This window comes from Carya illinoinensis, chromosome 5, assembly GCF_018687715.1.
Source record: "Carya illinoinensis cultivar Pawnee chromosome 5, C.illinoinensisPawnee_v1, whole genome shotgun sequence".
In the NCBI taxonomy this organism is placed as follows: Eukaryota; Viridiplantae; Streptophyta; class Magnoliopsida; order Fagales; family Juglandaceae; genus Carya; species Carya illinoinensis.
In genome coordinates, this window is record NC_056756.1 from 9,609,158 (window position 1) to 9,628,105 (window position 18,948).

General features: G+C 35.8%; 3 protein-coding genes across 4 annotated transcripts; 1 reads left to right on the forward strand and 2 right to left on the reverse strand.

Annotated features, from left to right (window-relative positions):
• Nucleotides 1-1,023: 1,023 nt before the first annotated feature.
• Nucleotides 1,024-3,940, reverse strand: LOC122308881 (pentatricopeptide repeat-containing protein At4g35130, chloroplastic). The gene has a single exon (XM_043122157.1). The coding sequence runs from the start codon at nt 3,696-3,698 to the stop codon at nt 1,293-1,295; it is 2,406 nt and encodes an 801-aa protein (XP_042978091.1). The 5' UTR covers nt 3,699-3,940; the 3' UTR covers nt 1,024-1,292.
• Nucleotides 3,941-7,363: 3,423 nt separating this feature from the next.
• LOC122310762 (tetracycline resistance protein, class H-like) lies at nt 7,364-14,561 on the forward strand. 2 transcript variants are annotated; one of them, XM_043124895.1, is made up of 14 exons: nt 7,370-7,682; nt 9,168-9,279; nt 9,986-10,098; nt 10,458-10,580; nt 10,696-10,886; nt 11,626-11,701; nt 12,045-12,131; nt 12,300-12,380; nt 12,525-12,557; nt 12,726-12,779; nt 12,873-12,914; nt 13,110-13,188; nt 13,284-13,354; nt 14,160-14,561. In XM_043124895.1, the coding sequence occupies exons 1-14, from the start codon at nt 7,425-7,427 to the stop codon at nt 14,241-14,243; spliced, it is 1,404 nt and encodes a 467-aa protein (XP_042980829.1). In that variant the 5' UTR covers nt 7,370-7,424; the 3' UTR covers nt 14,244-14,561. The 2 variants fall into 2 exon arrangements, with proteins under 2 accessions (XP_042980830.1, XP_042980829.1); XM_043124896.1 differs by lacking the exons at nt 13,284-13,354; nt 14,160-14,561 and having other exon boundaries at nt 7,364-7,682; nt 13,095-13,181.
• Nucleotides 14,562-17,133: 2,572 nt separating this feature from the next.
• LOC122310763 lies at nt 17,134-18,819 on the reverse strand. Its single transcript, XM_043124897.1, has 4 exons — nt 18,568-18,819; nt 18,204-18,340; nt 17,640-17,897; nt 17,134-17,472 (listed from the first exon to the last, which is right to left on the reverse strand). The coding sequence occupies exons 1-4, from the start codon at nt 18,686-18,688 to the stop codon at nt 17,302-17,304; spliced, it is 687 nt and encodes a 228-aa protein (XP_042980831.1). The 5' UTR covers nt 18,689-18,819; the 3' UTR covers nt 17,134-17,301.
• Between the last annotated feature and the right edge of the window lie 129 nt (nt 18,820-18,948).

Here is an 18,948-nt window from a genome sequence, read left to right on the forward strand (position 1 = left end):
TCAATCATTTTTTAATTTTAACTCATTCGGAAGACTTCTATATCGACAATGTGTTGGGTTTATTAAAAATAAGATTTATAAGTAGATTTTATTATTTTATATGAGCATATAATTAAAATTTTAATTAAAGATTTCAGCTTTTTATCTATATTAGACGACAAGATGATTATCATTTACTAATTTTACAAATTTATTTGTTGAGATACGAAAACAAAAAAATATATATTATACGGAGAGGATGAATAGATTTTTGGATTCAAACATTTTTTCCAACGGGAAGGAAGCATGCGATTTAAGGACATTGTACTCTACCTTAAAGTCTTCTAACATTGTTCGTGTTATTGTTAGTTATATAGTCGGCGGAGTATGGAGGGTGGGAAGTGGACGTACTTGCGTGGCATTGGTGTCGGATTCGATTCTGTGGATAGATAGGCCCCGTCATATTTTAATAGGACATTTCTTCACCACTTCCCTCATTTTTAGTGTCTTTCCGACGCCCCCTCGCGCGCGTGAGTACAAATTGAGTCAGTGAACCGTATTACATTTTGCTTCTTTTTTATTTATTTATTTATTTTTCACCTGAACCTGGCCGCACGTTACGAGGGGATTCAGGCGAATGTTCGTCTTACTTTACGTGCTCTGAAAGTCAAATTCACCCATATTTTTCTGAAATTCAACTGCATTTATTGTGCTCTAAGATTTAAGTTCAATCACGCTCGCGCATACAAAATATGCTCTCTGCCGCGCCTTGATTGACTCCGTTTGTTTAGCGACCTGCTGCCAGCTTTCACACTGGCTTAGTTTACGTTTATATAATGAAGTGATTTAGATATTTCGTGAATAATAATAATAAAATATTAAATAATAATAAAAAATATATAAAAAGTAAAAATAAAATAATAAATAGTAATTGAATATTCTCATAATATTCTAATACCCAAACTAGCCCAAGAATTATATGGCTCATCTGGTTCTTTGAACAAAAAACACAGAAGGAAAAGGAAAAAAAAAAGACTCCAGACCTCTTTTTAATCCCCGAGTTGCATATTTCGATTTATGAACTTCGAATAAATTCAGCAATTATATTCCCCATAACTAAAATGTACAACTTTTTCAAGTAATATATACATTGACCGGTGGAAAAGAAAATATACATTGTCAGCTAGAACTTCTGCCTCATTATGCTATTACAACAAATCTATGGACTCTTAACTGGTCATGTATCTGTAGTTTCCTAGTTTTTTCAGAACCTGCAGTCGCCACTCATTTAAGGGGGAAACACAAAACTGCAGTCACCAATAATCCTTACATGAGCAATGCCCATCTCTGAAGTGGTGAAAGACCTTAGAGTCCCCCACAATTATTTCTCTCCTAGTAAACTCTGAAATCTTCTTTGCAGCACTGTGGCAAGCTTCACATATTCTAGTGTTCTTTCTCACAAGAACAGGGCTTCCCAACTTAGTAGATATCAAACCAAAAGCAATAGCCAGTCTTACGCTGTGTTTCTGTGATGAGTTTGCTCTTCTCTTTCCCAATTCTGATGGTCTGAACTTGCTAACACTGTGAACATAAATGTCTTCCCCTATCTTCCTCGTGATTGTATCTAATACGTCATAAATCATGTTTGTTTCAGCGTGGAACCGGTCTTCATTGATGAATCTGCAAGTTTTACCATTGTTTTCGACCACACTGCATGCCTTCGTCCTCTCCAACCCTTCTTTTATCATATGAATTTCAACTCGCTCAACATCTCCCCACCTTCCAGCTTCAGCATACATGTTAGAAAGCAAGACATAGCACCCAGTATTATCATGCTCTAGGGATAGTATATGCTTAGCAGCAAATTCAGCTAATTCTATGTTTCCATTGTTTCTGCTTGCAGTCAGCAATGATCCCCATATCCTGGCTGTGGGGGCTAAAGGAATTTCTGCAATGAATCTCTTGGCTAGCTCAAGATTGTTGGTGCGGCCAATAAGATCAATCATACAGCCATAATGCTCTATTCCAGGATCAATGTTGTAGTCCCTCTTCATCGAATTATAGTATTCCCACCCTTCATCAACCATACCAGAAATGCTACAAGATGATAGCAGGGAAACAAAGGTGCTTTCATTGGGTTTGAAGCCATTCTCCTTCATCTTAGAGAACAACTGAACAGAAATTTTCCCAAACCCATGAATGGCATGTGCCATAATGACCGTATTCCATGAAACCACATCCTTATACAACATGCGATCAAAAACTTCTCTTGCAGTCCCTAAATCCCCACATTTAGCATACATGTAAACAATTGAATTCAAGATGAAGGTATTAGTACCAAGCTCTGATTTAATGATAAAATCATGGATTTGCTTCCCTTCTCTCAATGAGGCTAATTCAGAAAAGGTTGGTAGAATGCTTGCAAATGTAAATGCATCTGATTTAAAAGGCTGGTTCCAAATACCTCGAAATAGCTCCAAGGCCTTATTGTTCCAACCATTCTGTACATAAGCAGCGAGCATGGCATTCCATGATATAAGGTTACTTCCAGTCATCTGACCAAATACACGTTCTGCCAGATTCAACGCTCCGCATTCTCCATACATGACAACTAAAGCGGTTTCCAAGACTGAATGAGGGAGAAGACCTTTTCTAAGGGCATAGCCATGGACAGATTTACCCTGTAACTGTGCACAAGAGGGGAGCACATTTATCATTGTGATTACATCAGGATTCAAGCCATCGGCATCTTGCATCCTTTTCAAGCAAAAAAATGAATCACAAGGACAAAAATTTAGCGCATATCCTCCTATCAGTGCATTCCAAGCCACAATGTTTCTTGGAGAAATCCTGTCAAACAACCTCTCTGCATAATCCATCCTACCACATTTGCCGTACATGTCAATAAGTGATGTCTGAACCATGTAATCCAATTCAAAACCACACCTGAGCACTTGGCAGTGAGTTTCCTTCCCACTTTGAAGACAACAACCAAGAGAACAAGCACCAAGTGCGCTGATCATGCTAATTCTGTCAGGTTTCATTCCAAGTGCTTGCATTTCAAAGAAACAAACCAATGAGCTCCAACCATTCCCAACAGCAACATATCCGCTAATCATAGCGTTCCAAGATACCAAGTCTCTAACTGGCATTTCACCAAACACCCTCTCTGCAAGCTCAATATATCCCATCTTCGCATACATACTGATAAGTGTATTAGAAACGTAAACATCCAAATCCATCCCGACCTTAATGATATTTGCGTGAACTTTCTGCCCCTCCATCAAGGAAAACAATCCTGTACACGCCTTGATCACAAACGGATAAGTGAAATTATCAGCTCGAACATCTTCATATCCCATTCTACAATAAACATCAATTGCCTCTCTAAAAAAACCATTATTGGTGAACCCTTTAATCAAAACATTCCAGATATACGTATCGAAATGGTTCATTTTCTCAAACAGGCAGAGAGCATGTTCAATATACCCAGCGTCAACGAAATGAGAAAGAGCCCGTGTGAGCGAAAGATTGCGTGGTTCAACCAAACCCTTTACATTATTCGATCGATTACTATCAAGCGAAGCTGTTTTGGAGATTTTTGGGTTGTTTACAAGCCCGGGTTTCCAGTTTTTTTTCATCGTTTCGACTTGTTTACGCGAAACATCTTCGGGTGCGTTGGAGTTGTAGAAGTGGGCATGCGCAAGCGTTACTGCCATTGTCAGTTGGGGGGGTGCTGCTTTGAACTTTAAGTTCTGGATAAGTTGCCGTTGAAAACCATGGATTTTTGCTTCTCTACAAGAATGACAATTTGAGACTGTTTATGACGTCGCTGTCTCTGAGTCCGTGCGTTTTATATTTCCTGGCCGGTGTTTTGAGCGTTCTAAAGTGGTTACGAAGAGATTCCTTGGAATTCCAAATTCGTTATCGGTCGGTGCTAAGCATTTACGTCCATTAATAGTGTGCATTAACATATCAGTAAGGAAGATGCCAAGCAGATCGATTCAATCAAATATATCCTTTTTTTTTTTTTTAATTGACTGAGATATATAAATAATTATCAAATAATCTCGAATTAAATGCGTATGGCATTCGCATCTAATTTCAAAGATGTCATATAATTTAATGATATGATCTTGTCTTTGATAAAAGTATCATGTGTTTATAATATATACAACCTTAGTCTTTTTTAAAGAAACTCAAGATATTTGATATCTTTCTCTTAGAACGAGCTCTCAATTGACGGTTTCAATGTGATATCTTGCAATTAGAATTCTTCTTTTTCTTTTCTATTCAGTTCTTCCACTACTGCAAACCCCAATTAGATTCAGGCATGGTTACACCTTTTAGTTATTGATAATGATAGAGGTGTAATCAGTCTAGTTCAATTTAATTTTGAACATATTTTAAAACTAAATTGGTATACACCGATTTTAAATTTTGAAAAACTAATACCTTATCACTTACACCACCACTAGATCGGTATTTCTGATTTTATTGATTCCGGTCCCCTTTTTTCAATTTTATCATAATATTAGTAGATTATGCAATTAATATAACTATACTATAATGATATAGTGGATTACATAGAGATATAGTATTAGTATAACTATAAATATTATAGTTATTTATATAATTATTTAGATATAAGGGATTACTACTAGTATTAGTATTAGTATATATATAATAGTATAATATAATGATATAGTATTTGATTATATATGTTAGTGATAATATATATAATGGTTACGTACACTTTTTATATGTGTATAAGATCAAATGAATAGAAATGTATTTTTAAAATATATATATATATATATATATATTATAATTTATCATACTATAAAATGTATTTATCCTTAATATATATTTTATATTAATAACATATGATCAAATATTCCTGTTTAAGACTAATATTTTATGTTATTAGATTATTATTATATATGAATAATAAGATTTTAAAATTTAATATTATATTAATTAGTAATTTAGTATATAATATAAAATTAATTGATATATAATTATATATAATATAAAAATCAAATAAAAATATTTTATATAATATAAAAAATTAATATATATATATATATATATATATATATATGAACTTGTTCGCTTTGGTTTGGTGTTAGAAAAATAAAAATAAAAATCAGACCAATTTCAACTAGTTTTGAGAAAAATAAAACCAACACCGGATCAAACTAGCTTGGTCCTGTTAACCGCTTTTTTTTTTTTTTTTTTTTCCCTCATAATTATTGAGAAAGTCCAAGTACTCTCTTTCGAACACATGAAATGGCTCTCACAGGTTGTTGTTTTTTTTTTTCTTTTTTTTTCCCCTTTTGAAAGATAGATGAGAGAAACAATCAATCTTTTAATATTGGAAAGCCAAAAGATCCTTCCAAAGAAAAGAGATTTCCAACCTCCATTATACAGAGAGAGAAGAGACCACGAGAAATTATAAAATATTCATATTATAGTAGATTTATCTTTCAAATGACCCGTAGACATATGTCTTGTACCAAATTATGTAAATACGTGTATCTTCATCTTCAACTTTATTTATATTTTCTATTCATTGTTATAAATATACATGCATACGACACCGTACCACTGCTTTGGACCATTATTGTGGGCTTCTTTTTCTCTCGTTTTAACCTGCCGTACAATTTTTAACATTAACAACATTGATATTTATATATATATATATATATTTGTAGTTCTTTTAATATATTTTTTTTAATGACTGTAACGTTGTCAAGTAATTATAGCTTGCTCGCGATGAGCACTCAGCTTTTTGGCATGGGCTTGTGAGGTTGTGCTAGCGTGCTCATGTGATATGATCTACCAGTCTGGCTTCCCATTTATTTGTGGAAAATTTCTATTCATTTTCTTATTATTTTCTCATTATCAGTTATAGCTAATAATCTTTCAATTTCTAGTTAGTTATATGACATGAGTTTCGGTCACTTCATCATATACTAACCAACTTTTAATCAGCTTACGTACAGTTGCAAATTAATAGACTTGCCGACTAATCGTTTCTATAAATACAATCATCGTCTTCAGATCATTTTTCAAAAATGAGATTTCATATATATATATATATATATATATGTTTTAGCTCCCGATAAAAATTTTTATCTTTTTTTATTTAATAATTAAGAATTTTTTTAAATGATGTTGTGATTTAAATAAATATATATACTAAAAGGAATTAAAAATATACATGAAAAAAAAAACAAACAATAAATGCACTAATGGAGAATTTCTCAGGAGCCATCATGATTGGTAGTTCTAGTGCTACGTACCCTATATGTATATATAATATGTGTGTATTTTTAAATTATTCTATTATTAAGCGGGCATGTGAAACACATAATATTACTATACACATAATTTATAAAATTTAAATTTTAAAATTTATCTTTTAAATTAAATTACATTAAGTAGTATGCGGTGCATAAGCCTCTAATATTATTGAATGTGGGTTATTATATATATGAATTTATTGAATTTGAGTTATTATATATTTTAGTGAACCATTATCTTAAAGAGATGCATTAGTTCAGTGGTAGTGATGTGTTGTTTCAAATGAAATGATAGGAGTTTGAAACTCCATAAGTGCACTTTTATTTATTTTGTGAAATAAGTGAAGTGTTGGACTTAGATAAGCACAATGCTTGGACTGAAGGGACATAATACTTGGATGGGTACAATGCTTTAAAATTAATTCAACTGAAAAGTTAAATAAGGTGTGTTTCAAACCCTTGACCTCTTTGGGCAAGGGAGGTGTCCAACTACTTGACTAGGCACATTATTTGGTTTCTAAATGAAACAACATGACCTTTAAACTATAACTACTAGTTGAAAAGTCACAAGTTAAGAGTTGTTATTTTTCACATGGTGTCACTTTACTCTCTATAAATAGAAGATGAGACCCACGAATTTATTTATTTCATTCTCTTATTTTTTCAGTCACTTGCACAATTTTGTAGAGAAATTCTAAAGATAAGATTTCATAATTGTTTTCTACAGTTGGTAACTTTGTTATATCCTGGATGTGAATTGCTTGTAACCCAGTAACAAACTTTTTCAAATAGGGGCAATTAACACCTTCAAAATAATGTTGTACACATCTCAAAGTCTCATTTATTTTTTCAGATTAATGTAAAGCGACCCAATTTTCTTCAACAATATATACTCCATATTTTCTTCGACAATATATACTCATTCGCTTTTCTTTGTCATAGTTTGTCTGTCATAATTTAATCACCGAGAAAATTAAGGACCAGGAATATTCCTATCTTTTTCACTTTTTTCCTCTCTCTCTCTCTCTGTCGATCTCATATCTGCTAGTCTCACGCAAACACCCAAGCCCATTTATGTGAAAGCGAAACAAAAAACAAAAAAGGCAGTAGCAAAAGACCCACATAACGTGGATATATATGCAACCTTCATTTCTCAAATCAGGAAGTATTTCTGTATTTCTTATAGGGTGTAGAAGTACTAAGTTTTGCAGCGCGCAGAGAAGTGCCGGAGAGATGGATTTAACAGGTTTGAGCCACCTCTTTGTAACGGTTTTCCTCTCGGGCTTTGCTAGCTTCACGGTGGTTCCATCCATCACCGATGTCACCATGTTGGCTCTTTGCCCTGGTCAAGATGAGTGCTCCCTCGCAATCTACCTCACTGGTTGCCAACAGGCGGTATGTTTGTGATATAATTTGTTGCCCTTCCTTTCCCTTCCTTCGTGGCTCTTAATTTCATGTTCCTCTGCATGCATGCTCTTCATTTCTTCTGCAAGATGGTCCAAAAAATCCAAATTTTAGTAGTCTACATTTGAACTTTCTCCCACACAAAAGTCTGCATCTTCACAGAAACTCCTGCCATTTTTGAGGGAGGGGGGAATGCTAATTCAGGAACTTATATACTAAGCATGCTCAGATTTCATGTTTCTGAGGGAACTCTACAAACAGAAAGCCGATTATCGATCTTTACTAGAACTAAATAATATTAGAGTGTAATAGTTTCATTATTTTCCGTTTTATTTAATTATTTTTCATTTAATATATAATTAAGTTCATAGATAAAACTTACGTGGTTTCAAATTAAAGGCGCATATAGAGTCGCACGATTATGGAATAATAAGGTTTAAATGTGCGCACGTGGACGTATATGCAGTAACTGGTCATGTCTGTATTCGATCCCTACCTAAATTTCAAACCTACCATGTTGGCTAGTCTTAGCCATCTAAATTTTATGATCCATTTCTCGGGACTTTTCCTCCAGATGTCGGAATAATTAAGTAGATCTGGATATCGAATTCTGGGGTTAACAACATTTTTGTTCTATGTCGCCGAATGAACGTGCATGCTTTGGCTGCAACTGCTACATGTAGATGCTTAATTAATTTCCCCCCCACAACGTCCAAAGATCTATATATATATAGCTTGATTTGGTTTTTTCTGCACTGAGTTTCCAGTGGCCGGAAATGGGCTTAGATATATATATATATACTTAGATCACTGATGAGTGTTGCATTCCGACCGGAGTTGGTGATGTGGTTTCACAGAAATTAAGGGTGGGTACTGGTCGCCAGTACCCAATAATATTGTTACTGGCCAGTACGTACTTACTAAAGAGATCAGACAGGGGGTTCGGGGAAGGGAATCTACTTTCGCGGTGTCTCATGAAATATAAACATGCGGTGGGCTATTTTCTTTTTTTAGTGTACCACTTTAATACTTGACAACGAGACGTGGATTCACCTTTTCCGTACGTAACCTGTATTCCTTAACAAACAAGCAAAAAAAAAAAAAACATTAGTTAAACACAAATTAATATTATATATTCACTTACAAGTACTGATGATCAGACTTTCGATCATATAAAATGTTAGAACTTAGGACGTTATTAAGATTCATTTATAGAGAATTAGGCATAATATTATTGTCGGTAACATGCATGTTGCTAGCTAGCTGTTGATTAATGTCTCTTAATATTATCAAAGCGTACTTAATCACAACAAGGGGGAAAAAACGTACGTATATTTTAATTAACCCTTTTGGTTATTGGATTTATTTATGTTTCAGGAAACTAATTGGACAGCTCGATGTCGTTGTTAATGTATTTACATGATTTCGGAAAAAATGAAAAAGCACATCTAATCCATTAATGTTATAATATTGCAGATTATAGGATTGGGAGCAATGATAATTACACCCGTAATTGGGAATTTATCTGACGTGTACGGCAGGAAAGAGTTGCTCACCCTCCCCATGACTCTCTCCATTCTTCCACTAGGTGGGCATGCATTGTTTCCTTTCTCTGATATTGCTGATTCCTTAGTGCTTCCGTGGCCCCCCATAAACGCATGCTTTTTTTTGTATGCTTTTTAGTGCTTTCAAGGATGGTTGGGTCGCTTCTCGACGACTTTTGACGCAAAAATCTGTGTTCGAATGGTCATTTTCTGCTGGTCTACATGTACTATATTCCTTTAATTAAACCTTTGTGTGGTTTTAAAAAAAATAAAAGATATTTGTGTGGTTTTTTTCTTTTAAAAAAAAAAGCACAATTATAGTATTTCAAAAAAAAAAAAAAAAAAAAACACAACCTCCTACTATTCTCCCAACTTCCCCACGCCACATTTTTTTTACTTTTATAATAGTTTTTTTAAATTTGAATTTATTTTTCTTAAACTAATTAAATTCTTTTATTTATTATCTATATATTAAATATTATTTGATATATTTAATATATCAAATAAGCGTTTCTAGCTAGCTATATATATCTGAGTCTTGTAAACACAGATCATTGCAATGATTTAATCCAACAAAGGTCGTTAAGTACATTTATAATTGCTTTGATTTATTAATGTTTTCTGTTTCTTTCCTATAAGGCTTTCAAAATTCTTGAGGTAGATTGGCTTACAGCTTTGACGTGAACTACATGCATGCATGCGTGATATCGGTGTTATAATTATTTAAGAATGAAGAAAATAATTTTGCAGTGATATTGGCATATAGCAGGACGACCAGCTTCTTTTATGCCTACTTCTTCATAAGGACTCTCACTGCAATGGTCGGTGAAGGCAGCATCAATTGCCTTGCTCTTGCTTATGTGGTATTTGCCCCCCTATGCCACACATGATCATATATATAAATATATATAGCTATTTTATTTGCTTAATTTATAATATTGTACTTGTCCTAAAAGCCACTGTTCTGCAAAGCTGTTCCAGCGGCTGGATGGCACTTTGAGTTAGTCTCAGCTGGTACAAATAATGAGCTAAGATCACAGACACAACGAATTAATGCTAGAAGGCCGGTTAGAGAGTAGTGGGAAGATCAACGCATCCATACATCGAAGCTTTCCATCATGCTTTTTCTGGCTAGAAATTAAGCAACATCATGCGATATACCTGATAAAAACTTCAGTTACATTAATGTGATCATGTGCTGATGTTTCTTTCTTCTGATCAGGCAGATAAAGTCCCAGATGGACAACGGGCATCAGCATTTGGAATTCTAGCCGGGGTAGGTTCAGCTGCATTTGTATGTGGAACCTTAGCGGCTCGTTTTCTTTCCACTGCTGCGACATTTCAGGTTGTCCCTAGCCGTACGTCTTGAACTTCTCCTTGAAATTAATAATCAGTTCTTTACTTTGTATATAGCTTGTTAATTGTGATTTGTGATTTGTAACGATCATTTTTTTATTCAGGTTGCTGCTGTCATGTCGATGATTGCAGCAGTTTACTTGAGAGTTTTTCTCAAGGAAAGCATACCCAATGGGGATGGTTTAAGACAGCCAATGTTGAACGGAACACCTCATGCTGATTTAGAAAAGACAACAACACAGGCCTTCAAGAGGATTCCATCAATTGGGGATCTGATCTGCCTGATGAAGAGAAGGTAACGATTTGCACAATTGCTCTTGTATTTGCATGTATATGGTCATTATAGCTGGTTAATATTATATAATTTATCGTCAAATTTGGCATCACACACACACACACTAGGAGATCAGCTTGTTGGAAAATCCCCCAAGTGTGAAATGCCCAAGTGTGAAATGGTTTGTGGATTTACAGCCACCCAACCATCCACCGTATTCTTTGTGGCAGCAAAGATTGACCAACATTCATCTGCACCGAAAGAGGACTTGAAAATTGCTATGTCTTGTCTCTCATGGTTCTCCTATAAAAGGAGATGAATTCTGAAGATGAAAATCATCCTCACTGAGGTGAGAGATCGGGCAGAGGGCTGAAGGCAAAATTTGGGTTCTGGAGAAACCCAGAACGAAGTGTCATTTGAGTGTTTGTAGAGATTTTTCATGAGTGTTTGTAATTTTATACAAACATATTGAAAATATTGAATTTCCGCTTCAGTGGACGTAGGCAAGTTGCCGAACCACTTAAATATTATTTTTCTATCGTCTTGTGTGATTTTTAGACATGCCGGAGGCACAACACAGCTCCCTGTTTAAGACTCTGGACTCTCCTACGGCCGACTCCACCTATTGCATGCCCATTGTTTGTCTAAACATGATGACTACGTTGTTTATTACGAAATATATATATATATATATTATCGAATTTTGTCGCAATTAATTTCTTACATTGTGTTAAATTGTGAAAACATCTCATTCATGCAGTAGGACATTTTCACAAGCAACAGTGGTTTCATTCTTCAATGGTCTTGCAGAGGGTGGGATTATAGCTTCGTTATTGGTACGTACAGTTCTTCTTTAGTATCGAAGTGCGACATTTATATAATTAATGACATGATCAGGGGCCAAAGGTTTTTGTTTATTTGATTATCTATGCATATGGTACGTGCATGCATGCATATATGGTTACTGGCCGTTAATGCATGCAGCAGCGGATAAGGGTACGTACGTGTTGGAACTTTGAACCAAAGACAACGCAGCTGTACTTCAATGGATACGAGAAGACTTAATTAAAAGATCAAATTATATATTAATTGTCTACAACATCAACTAATTTTACCGATAAGTTTAATGCAATACTTAAATTCTCTCATTACCGACATGGAAGCTTTCGATCCATGCAGTACTTCCTAAAGGCCCGTTTCCACTTCAATAAAAACCAGTATGCTGATCTCTTGCTAATTTGTGGAGTTGCAGGGACCATTTCACAGGTTTGCTCTACATAGCTCGATATCTTTACGTTCTGCTATTCATTTACTACTCAATTCTATCCTTTCTTCTATCAATATTATTTCTTCCAATACTACTCACGATTTCTCTATAATTATTGCGTTTATCATATAAATATGTTTGCTCTTGAAAACTTGTGAATCCTGCAGCTGCTTTTCATGCCCATGTTGGCACCTGCCATTGGAGAGGAGAAGTTGCTTTCCATTGGTCTCTTTATGATCTGTTCAAACGTAAGTGCCTTGCTCTAACTGTACTTTCTCATGTTTTCCACGCAACCATTTGTTTGTTTTTATCTGTGCGAGAGAGCGAGCTAGCGATAGCTAGTAACTGTTTATTAAGCATAGAGATGATGATGATTACCTGATTTAATGCAGGTATTTTTGAACAGCATATCTTGGTCAGTTTGGGTAAATCCTTCTTCAACCAAGTGGTCTTCTGCTTGCCTAATAAAACATATCATATGTGCTAATATTGTCACTATAGCTTCCTTCAGATTATAATTTGATCATCTTCTTCTAAGTATCGATCTTCATTCATGCTCTGGCCCTCATAGAGTACATGTTCAACATATGCAGGTTCCTTATGCCGCTACTGTGTTTTCCATCTTTACCGTCTTTGTGCAACCAAGCGTATGTTCTTAACTTTTTGTCTTGGTAATTAAAGCTACATTTCTTACGCTGGCGTTGAGGTCCTAAAAACGTCTATGAAATTTACTCCTACAGATACGCAGCATCGTTTCGAAACAAGTGGGACCCACTGAGCAGGTAGTTTCTACAGAGTAGGGGCTTAGTTTAGACTTGTCCTCAATGGAGCATCCAACATATATGTTATCTTGTTCACTACTTCTGTCCTGAATTGTTTTCCTATATCCTCCCAAGCTCCACCAGCTTGTTCATCTTTTATTATTTTATTTTTTCTTCTTTTCATTTAACTAATTGAAACAGTGAAATGCATGTCAGGGGAAGTCTCAAGGATGTATTTCTGGCATAAGTTCTTTGGCCAACATTGTTTCTCCATTAATATTTAGTCCTCTAACAGGTATATGTGTGGAAGATTGAATTGGAAAAAAATAATTTATTTATGCATATAGAAGAATTATTCAAATTGACAATTTCTCCTGCCATGGCATCCAGCATTGTTCCTGTCTGAAGAAGCACCGTTTCATTTCCCTGGTTTCAGTATTATGTGCATTGGGTTTGCCACGGTAAGAGCCTTTTACTTTATGATAAAGCTGATGGAATAAGGTTATAGTACTTACATAAAAAATCACAATAGAAATATTGGTTATACTCCAGCAGAAAGAACGATGTTTCATTCTGTTTAAACTGTATGCATGAAAAATTGGGTTATCAAAGGGGGAAAAAAAATGAATATGGAAAATAATCAAATATCATGCATGTCAGTGATGCAAAAGTCCAACAACACGACTGGTCTTATTCTGATCTTCTCTAGGGCTAGGACTAGGACTAGGAGCATGTTTCATGTAACTATCCTGTCACAATCACTATATAATTTTATTCCATTGATCGGGATCGTGCTTCCTTTCAAGTTCTTTTATCCTCAATTACAAAGCCTACACGACATTGCAGGCAGAGCTTTGATATCATGAGCTTTTGGAGAGAGTCCTTAAAAAGCTAGTACTAGTTTAGCAGCATTAGAGAAACTCACTTAAACAAAGTAGCTCTTGCTTTTCCATGCACTCCGTCACTTCAACAAGCTCAGGCTGTTGTATAACTTGGGGGGTGTAAGGTTGTTTCGTTTGTTTTTTGGCTGAGATCTGTACAGCAGTGTTTACTCTCTCTAAATGAGAGAGTTGCCTTGATAATTTTTGTTTGATTAGAAATAGGGTGAAATGAAAAATCATTCCTGATCTTCGCTTATTTATAATATGAAAAATAAAAGTCAGGATGTTGATTATTTCAATTTTTTTTTCATCCTATATCATTTTAATGTTTCAGTTTGTAAATTATCGTTTATGGGAGTTTGACGAATCACATGCTGTCATGCAGATGATTGCCTTTATCCAGAGCATTATGATATGGGGAATTCCTTCCAGTCACAAAACTGACAATAAGCAAACCACGGAGGCCTAGTTATGTACAGAATATAGATGATAATGGTATACTCGAGGGGACTCTGATCTCTCTATAGCCATTTTGCTCTGGGAGCGGTCTTGTTCTTTCCGAGCCCCCAGAACATACTTCGGATCAAGAGACAACAGGGATTGATTGTTATGCACTAAACTATATATACAGAATAGCATACAACAATCTTGGAAGATAACAGAGATTGGGAAGTACAGTTTGCTTTATTGCAAGTAACTAATTAAGAGTATCATTCTATGATTAGGAGGGAAAAACATGGCATATTAATGAACTTGTACAATTACTATGGGGTAGCCCATTAATGAATTTTGCCCTTTTTTTTTTTGATAGGTAAAATAGATTTTATTCAAAATAAATAGGCATAGCCCAAATACACAGGAAGTATACAAGACAATACACCTAAGTACAATCTAAAGCAAAAACAGTACTAAGAAAAAGCATTACAAATGCTGATATCCCTCACAAGATTATTCATCCAAAAATTTAAAGTCGAGAAGAAGAAGTCGCTAAATTCGGTCCTTGTGCGTTCACGGTCTTTGAAACACCTCTCATTTCTCTCAAGCTATAAACACCAGAATAAGCATAGGGGAATCATTCTCCACTTATCTGAACATCCTCCACTTCCTGCTGCACCTTGCCAGCAAGCCAAAAATTCCACCACATGAAAAGGCATCACCCAATCGATGCCTACCTTTGCAAATAACTCATTCCACAAAGCTGTCACCATTTTGCAATGACGAAACAAATGGTTAACAGATTCACCATCATTTTTACACATGCTGCATTAGTCCATCACATAAAAGTCCATTTTTCCCAATTTAACACGTTGTTAGAAAACAAGTAAGAATCCGCCACAGCAGTCCCTTTACATTTAGCAATCCTGAAAAGGCTAGGAAAAGCTAATTTAAGAGCTAAATCACCACACCAAACATCATGCCAAAAAGAAATATTGGACCCAGTCCCCACTTTGAAATTAGTGTTTCTGATAAAGTCCCCCCATCCCATTCGAATGGACTTCCATAGACCCACCCCAAACACCCATTTTATTTCATTAGTACACCAATTCCCCCACATCCTTCCATATTTAGCATCAACAATCTGTTTCCACAATGCATTATTCTCATTGTTATACCTCCAAAGCCACTTCCCAAGAAGAGCTTTATTAAAAAGCTTCAAATTCCGCACAGCCAAACCTCCACAAGTCACCGGAGTGCAAAGCTTTTTCCAATTCACCAAGTGAAATTTTCTTTCCTCCCCAATACCATCCCATAAGAAATTTCTAAAAATCCTCTCAATTTTTTTTACCACCCCCACTAGAATAGGAAAAAGAGAGGAAATAAGCAGGTAAATTAGACAAGATACTTTTAATTAATGTAACTCTACCCCCTTTGGACAAATAGATATTTTTCCAACTAGCTAATCTCCTCTCCATCTTCTCAATCACCCCATTCCAAATAGACATAGATTTGTGGGGAGCCCCCAAAGGTAATCCAAGGTATTTCAAAAATAAAGAAGATACTTTACGGCCCATAATATTGGCCAAATCATAAATATTGCTGACTGAACCCACAGGAACAATTTCGGACTTATTTAAATTTATTCTAAGCCCAGAAACAGCTTCAAAACATAACAATAAAGCTCTTAAGGCTCGAATATGATCCTGATTAGCATCACTGAAAAATAAAGTGTCATTTGCGCAGAGAAGATGAGAAACAGTGATGCGGCCCCTAGAAACATCTCCCACCTTGAAGCTGACAGACATCATTGCATGCTGGAGTTGGCAAAAATGAACACTTCGCAAGCAACTCTATGAGTGGTCGGTGGTCATAGACCCATCAGAAAAAAACATTTAAAGCTCAGTACGCACTATCTAGAAATAAGATCCATGAGGATCATTCTTTCTACGCTCATTGAAAGCCATCTAGAAGTAATATAGAGCACTTGACACAATTGATTACAATGAAAATGCTTTCTACCCTATCAGACTCACTAATATATTCCCCCATGGCTTTCGTTGGGGATGGTTAAATTTGAGGCTCGAGTTTAGGGCCTTAGGCGCAGAAAAGTAAGCACTTTTATTGCAGGGTTTACTTTCTCAGAGGAATTGTGAAGATATATGTGGATAGGACCATGCATTTCCAATCCCCACCCCAATTCTCCCCTTCCACTTACCTTATCTTTCCCTCGTCTCACTTTTCCAAGGATTGCAATGGAGTAAAATATCTTAGCTGAAAAATGGGAGGAAAGCCAGTCTGGATCATTGGACTAGCCTGCTCTTCCATGAAGAAAGATGGCTACAACCAAGAGAAAGATGAGAAACTCTTCAAAAACTGAGTTGTGAATTGCTCAATTTTCATCCAGTGTCTCTTGGGTCAGAAAACAGCATTTGACCATCACAAACCATGAAATTGGCCTGCATTGGGTTTAGAGGCAAAACAGCAACAAAAATGGAATTGGTATTGGGTTCAGTGGCAAGCAACAAACCATTTAATTGGGTCATTAGGACTCCAATTGGTTTCAGGCTAACAGAAGAATTTAGAGCTGAACAATCGCCTGATGGGTTTGAAGGATGAATAGGAGAAAAGAATCAAGGTCTAAATAAATCCACCCCCCCTTCCTCCCAAAAAAAGAAATGGAAATTCCATAAGGCTGGTACATTCCCCAGCCACAGTGGTTTGAACTCAGTACTGGAAAGCTCGAGTCAAGGGATTGATTCTGAGACCATCAAGCATGGTAAGATTGCAAGGGTGATCGTATTGGGAAATTGGAAAAAGGATAGGAGATGATGATAGTAATCTTAGATTGCGTAACATTTAATTCATCCCAAAAAAAAAAATAAACAAAGAAACAATAGAGTTACAAGGCGAATGCACAATCCTTAATACAAATACATATATTATTAACCCCAGAATACAACCCAGCCATCAGATACTGACTTGGAAAAAATGAGCCTCTACAGAATAACCTCGAGAATATATATGCCAATCAAACTAAGATCCCACTAGACCGGTCAGAATATACATACTTTATAAATTGACCAACCAGCTCACTGGATAGGAAATATGTCATTATCGCCACCTTCCGTGTCCAGATATTTGAAGTTAACATTATCCCAGCCATGACCCCTATAATCAAAGTCTGGGCTGAGATAGCATTTCATGTCCTGAAACAGGTTCAAATTATCCACGAGCTTATGAAATGCGTTACACCCACAACACTACAAAACAAAAATGAAGTATCCAGTCGTTAAAGTCACCTCAATGGTATTTATCAATGAGATAGGTACTCAAATTAATAAAGCATCAACAAAAATATTTATTAAAAAAAGAAAAAAAAAAAAGATAAAAAAGAAAACCAAGAATATATCTTTCTGCTATTACTTACCTGCACAAATACAGTGCCATCCGTATAAGCATGGGGGTTAATGGCCCGTGTTGTCCTCTGCCTACAAATGTTACAAGTAAAAGATACAAGCATTCTTCGGCGAGGTGATTTAGTGAACAGAGACCACGGGAAGGTGGAGATATTCTCGGTGCCCGTGCTACTCTCAATCCCAGCAGGAGCTGAAGGACCTTCCATACCTGAACCAGTGGTCCAACCTCTCCCGGTAGCTGCGTTCAGCACTAATCCCATTGCCATATCCTAGGAAAAAAAATATTTATTGGTTTAGAGAAAAAGTAAACGAAAAAAGATTGGTTTCTATGAAGCGTCAAGGAAACTAAAAAACACGATGGTTCTTCCATTTTTTTTTTTTTTAATTACATTACCTAGGAGCTAAAAGATTAATTGATATCTTAACTACAACAAATTGGGTTCATAACATAAAAGATCATTTCCTTATGTTTGGCTCAATTTTCTAAGGACCCAAATATAAATTTAAAAAAATCATTTTGCATAAGTGCGCGCGCGCGCGCGCGAGAGAGAGAGAGAGAGAGAGAGAGAGAGAACCTTTGAGAGAGGGGAAAGGGAGAGATGGCGATTACTGAGAATTGGAAAACTGTTGATGTCCTTGGAATTGGACTGAGGACTGTTTGATGCGATGTCCTTCGAATCGGACTGAGGACCGTTTGGCTCAGGATCGTTCCCTGGAATCAAATATTATTAATCCCATCTTAAGCAAAATATGAATTATTTAGAAATGAAAGGGCCTAAGTCGGTTGCTGAGAAATAGTACGAAACCGAATCAGAAAATATGAAGCTTCCCAGACTCAATAATTTATCAAATTAAAGTTTCCGTTTTTGATGTTTTCTGAGGAACTAAAAGGAGGACAAGAGAATAAAAATAAAATAAGAACAAAATAAGAATTACTACCTTTGGAGGCGAAAGGGAACTGAAATGACCTCGAAGGAGGAGTCCGTCTGGGAGAGAAATTGGAAAAAGGAGAAGACAAGGACATGAAAGTAGCAGAGGAGGAGTTCATGAGGGTTTCCATGGAACCGAGAGAAACGGAGACAGAAGACTCGATGAATCGGTCGGACTCGCTCGCCTTTGATACCACCTATGCTTTCTGCGTCGAAAAATATCAGAGTATATATGTCTCAGAGACCAGAGATGGATTAGGCCCCTTCCGTCCAATCTGTGCCATTTAAAGCTCTGTTCAGGTTGGCCCATTTTTTGTGGCCCGACTTCCTATTAAAAAAAAAAAATTTGCATAAGCCTATTTAGATTAGGTAACGAGTTTTGTTATCTATA

Coding starts and splice junctions, on each gene's coding strand:
- LOC122308881 (XM_043122157.1), bottom strand. CDS start 3,698: ATGGCAGTAACGCTTGCGCATGCCCACTTCTACAACTCCAACGCACCC.
- LOC122310762 (XM_043124895.1), top strand. CDS start 7,425: ATGCAACCTTCATTTCTCAAATCAGGAAGTATTTCTGTATTTCTTATA. Junction 12,381..12,524: donor TCTTTATGATCTGTTCAAAC/GTAAGTGCCTTG, acceptor GATTTAATGCAG/GTATTTTTGAACAGCATATC. Junction 12,558..12,725: donor GCATATCTTGGTCAGTTTGG/GTAAATCCTTCT, acceptor CAACATATGCAG/GTTCCTTATGCCGCTACTGT.
- LOC122310763 (XM_043124897.1), bottom strand. CDS start 18,688: ATGGAAACCCTCATGAACTCCTCCTCTGCTACTTTCATGTCCTTGTCT. Junction 17,898..18,203: donor CCCTTTCCCCTCTCTCAAAG/GTTCTCTCTCTC, acceptor TTTTTTTCCTAG/GATATGGCAATGGGATTAGT. Junction 17,473..17,639: donor ATGGCACTGTATTTGTGCAG/GTAAGTAATAGC, acceptor TTTGTTTTGTAG/TGTTGTGGGTGTAACGCATT.